The following is a 3,835-nucleotide window of genomic DNA, read 5'->3' as shown; positions in this document are numbered from 1 at the left end:
TTTTGCCCTTACTTGGTGAGGAGATCAGTTTTATTGTGGACCTCTATCATGGAGTTCATCAGCCTGTCGGGCATTTGCAGGTTCTTCAGGACATTCAGCACGTTCACCTTCTGACTCGCTGTCTCTGGATGGCTGATGTCTCTAACATGAATCAGAAGATCCTGAAATGATGAGAAACACAACCACAGTCTCCCGTTTTAAAATGTGCAACTTTACAGCAGTTAGAAGACGTTAAAAGTCGGCTTGGCCCCTACAGTTTTTATCCAGGGGTGAATTTAAATTTAATTAAAGCTTACGATGGTGTGGCTGCTTCGACTGCCACGAACAGTTAACCAAAGTCACACAAGCGCACCAAACCTGGACAACAGACAAGTGGAAACACATGGCTTGATGTCGGCCGCGACATTCAGAGGTTAGGGACAGAATTTGGTACGAACAAAATGAAAGCATCATCCTTTCCTGTATCAACAGCCTGAACTGTTTCATTTTTTATTGTTTACGCCAAGTTTAGATTTTTATGTTGGATCGCTAAAATGTTTTTCACACCTCGTCTTAGTTCTTAGTTTTACTCCTGCAGCGAGTGTGTGATGAACCTCGGTTTGCTACGTACCGAGTGCTTAATATCTTCCAGGGTGGCAGAGAATGAATCGATGAGCTGGTGGGGCAGCTGGGACAGGAAGCCGATGGTGTCCACATACAGAACGGTCATGTGACTCGGCAGCTGGCCAGCATGGACGGTAACGTCCAGTGTGGCAAAAAGCTGGTTTCTGGGCTGGAGGCCGGTGTCCCCCGTCAGAGCTTTGATCAAAGTCGTTTTTCCTGGACAGATGAAATCAGAAGAAACGTGTCACTGTTGTGGATGCTTTAACATTTAACACTTTATATGAAAACAATCTGTTTTTTTACTGGTCTTCTACGTTTCCAGCCTCTCACCACAGTTGGTATATCCCAACACTGAGACGACGGGGAACTCCCTGTGTCTGCGCTGAGATCGCAGGAGGTGCCTCTTTTTCCGAAGTTTTTCCAGCGCCAAGCGGATCTTTATCTCCCGCTCTTTCAACAGCCTCTGCTGGATCTCGTACAGCGTCTCTCCTGAAAGGACCAGAGACGTTATATCATCATTTCCCAGCAGTACAGCTTTCTGCTCATCACTGATACAAATATCTGGCTCAGAAACACAGCCACCGTAGGAGCGCCTAATGCTCACTTCCTATTTTGCAAATAGACTGTATATAAAAGATGGACTTAGCCACCATGATGTTACAAAGTGGTCGATAAGATTGATTGTAAAGCCAATTGTGTTTGAAGCTGAAGCTCAAACCAGACCTGACGCCCCCTGCTGGCCGTTAGAAAGACTGCAAATTATGGGAATAAGATGCATGCCTCAATAATGGCACGAACATATAACTGTATCAGATCCAAATTGAAGAAAACTGATCATATATTATTAAAATTGTCCTGGCGTGGTTTGTGAAGCAGAAGGTAGCTCCATGGTGTAGTGGTTACCACCTTACATGTGACAGCTCCTCGGTCTGGGAGCAGATGCACAGCCAGCCTCAGGGGTATAAAATTTAGATTTAGATCAAAAAGCTATTAGAGTTTATTGTACTATTAGAGATTAGAGTTATTTTAATTAACTGGAAACAATATAAAATAAGTTATTTCAATGTGGGTAATTGGTGTAAGGGCTTTATGGACTCAGAACCAGATATTATGTCCATGATTTATATACAGTATTGGTAACAACCAATCAAAAAGAGACATCTATACACACAGGTAGACTCGTTTCCACTGTGGATGCTGCATCACCTGATCCGCCAATGTATCTCGATCCTCCGCCCTGTTGATCCAAGTTTGCCATTTCATTTTTCAGCCGTGATCTGCCATTAACGTACCAAATGTGACTTAACACTGATAGGAAGGCATCATCATATCAGACTGAAACATTTTACAAGCCACCCACAGGTAGCAGTGTAAGGTACCTTAACAGAGGGATCTCTGCCAGTGAGATCTGAAGCTTGGCTTCTTTGGTTCTGGCGTTGCAGCGGAAAATGTGGAGGACTACTGAGTATCTGTCAAACACTTTGACCCCCCATACTTCCTTAAAGTCCCTCTAAACAGAAATGAGTAAGAAAAAGAAAGAAGAAGAAAAAGAATCATCAACAAAAGAAACCTTTCATCCAACACAGCCAGAGTTTTCAGACATGCTCACCTCAGACAAAGGAGTCAGACGCTCAACATTGACGAACACAGCAGTGATTCCTGCTGTTTGCCTGATCCTCTCTGCAGGGAAACATCCGGTAATTCACATGTAAGCAGCACTTGGTCTAGACCTTCTGATTCACCGGAGTGGATCATACCTGTGAGAGTCTGGAAGTTCCCTTTCCCAAATATCCTCTTCTTCTCTGGAGTCTTGGTGGAGAGGATCATCTTGTCCACCACAGTCCAGTTCTCCAAGGTGTTCACAAGCCCCTCAGCCTCGGCCATCATCAGCTCAGCTGCAAATGTAACGGTGCAAACTTGTGATAATCTCCACTGGTGTATCTTTGTTCTTGGAGAGCAATCATAGCTCAGGATAATTGCCTTAAAAATGCTCTCACTGCAGCCTGCCAGACTTTCTTCTTCTTGGCTGCCTCTCACAAACAGAAGCTTTAAACAGCACATGGGTGGAGCTCTAGCAGTGTTTAATATGACACCTACATTAGTCAGAAAATAAGGAAAAACATACATTTAAATCTACTTTTTCCATCTGGCTCATCTGAGCATGTGTGTGCTGTTACCTGTAGTCAGATGCTGTTTCCTGCTTCCCCACTTCACATCTGGGTGGACGATGAACACCCTGTGCTGTCCCTCTCCGATGCCTGCAGGAATCTGCTGCTGGAACAGCTCCTCCACCTCGCTGTCCTCCAAGAAATCTTCATCCTCGCCCTCCTCATGAAACCCGTTGCTGCTGCCGAGGTCATCTGTGCTCTTCAGCTTGAACGCGGAGAGCCCAAATGCCCTGGTCTGCAGGCTAGTTGCCCCTCTCTGCCGCTGACAGGTGTTGACTGCATGTGCGTGATCAGGTGTATGCAGCAGTCTGCAGGTGGCTCGCGCCCTTATCTGACAGCTCCTCGTGCAGGATCGCAGCAGGACGGGCATCCACGAGCTACCCCTCCTCAGTGCTGTCAGGAAGCTCATCAAACCCTGAAGTTCACACAACGTGGATCGCTGCAGGTCACACACGCGCGCTGCTGACGTCGTTCTTCTATAGGCTCACCTGTAGAGATCACACTTCCTGTTTGGTTTAGAAAACATAATTTATCTCAATAAATATACAAAAAGTTGGACTATGACTGATTATGAGCGAAAGGACCCCAGGATCAGCCCGTGAGTAGCTGTGTTTTGAGTTTCGTGGGGCTTTTGGGTTTTTTGGTCCCCGCGTTTTGCCTTCCAGTTAGCATTTCCTCCATGAGTTCGCACTAAACGACAGATTTACCGTCAGTAAAGGATTTTAAGCTAAACAGAGTCACCTGAACGGGATAAAACCTCATTTACATTTAAGATTATTCGCTTGAAAAATAGCGCAATAAGATTTTTTTGATCCAGTCGGGAAGAAAACGTTTCCTGGAAGACTAAACCCGGGGATGTGAGTATGACTTACCAGTATTTCCTGTTTGCGTCATTTCCTCTGTAGTTATGTTTCCACAATTTTCTAAAACACAGCTGATTGTCAAAATAAGAGTTTAAGGTTATTTAAAAACACAGTTTTAATATTTATATTCAGTGTTTTTAGGTATGCTGATTTCACTCACAATATTGTGATTTATTCCACCCCCTAAAACGTCACTGCACA

The 3,835-nt window shown here is 44.7% G+C and overlaps 1 protein-coding gene across 1 annotated transcript in view; it reads right to left on the bottom strand.

Annotated features, from left to right (window-relative positions):
- The window catches only part of gtpbp6 (GTP binding protein 6 (putative)), a 3,961-nt gene extending 572 nt beyond the window's left edge, over positions 1-3,389 (bottom strand). The window contains exons 1-8 of the mRNA XM_005734950.2: positions 2,781-3,389; positions 2,361-2,498; positions 2,213-2,283; positions 1,983-2,113; positions 1,810-1,880; positions 934-1,092; positions 611-819; positions 13-161 (exon numbers count right to left, since the gene is read on the bottom strand). Of these exons, the coding sequence (XP_005735007.1) occupies positions 13-161; positions 611-819; positions 934-1,092; positions 1,810-1,880; positions 1,983-2,113; positions 2,213-2,283; positions 2,361-2,498; positions 2,781-3,180 (1,328 nt within the window). The 5' untranslated portion in view covers positions 3,181-3,389. The remainder of the gene's footprint in view (positions 1-12; positions 162-610; positions 820-933; positions 1,093-1,809; positions 1,881-1,982; positions 2,114-2,212; positions 2,284-2,360; positions 2,499-2,780) is intronic.
- Between the last annotated feature and the right edge of the window lie 446 nt (positions 3,390-3,835).

The sequence above is a fragment of the Pundamilia nyererei genome, unplaced genomic scaffold (genome assembly GCF_000239375.1).
Source record: "Pundamilia nyererei isolate P.nyererei 1_Seehausen unplaced genomic scaffold, PunNye1.0 scaffold00061, whole genome shotgun sequence".
NCBI lineage: Eukaryota > Metazoa > Chordata > Actinopteri > Cichliformes > Cichlidae > Pundamilia > Pundamilia nyererei.
Note: the sequence above shows the minus strand (reverse complement) of the source record. Positions and strands in the feature narration are given on the sequence as shown.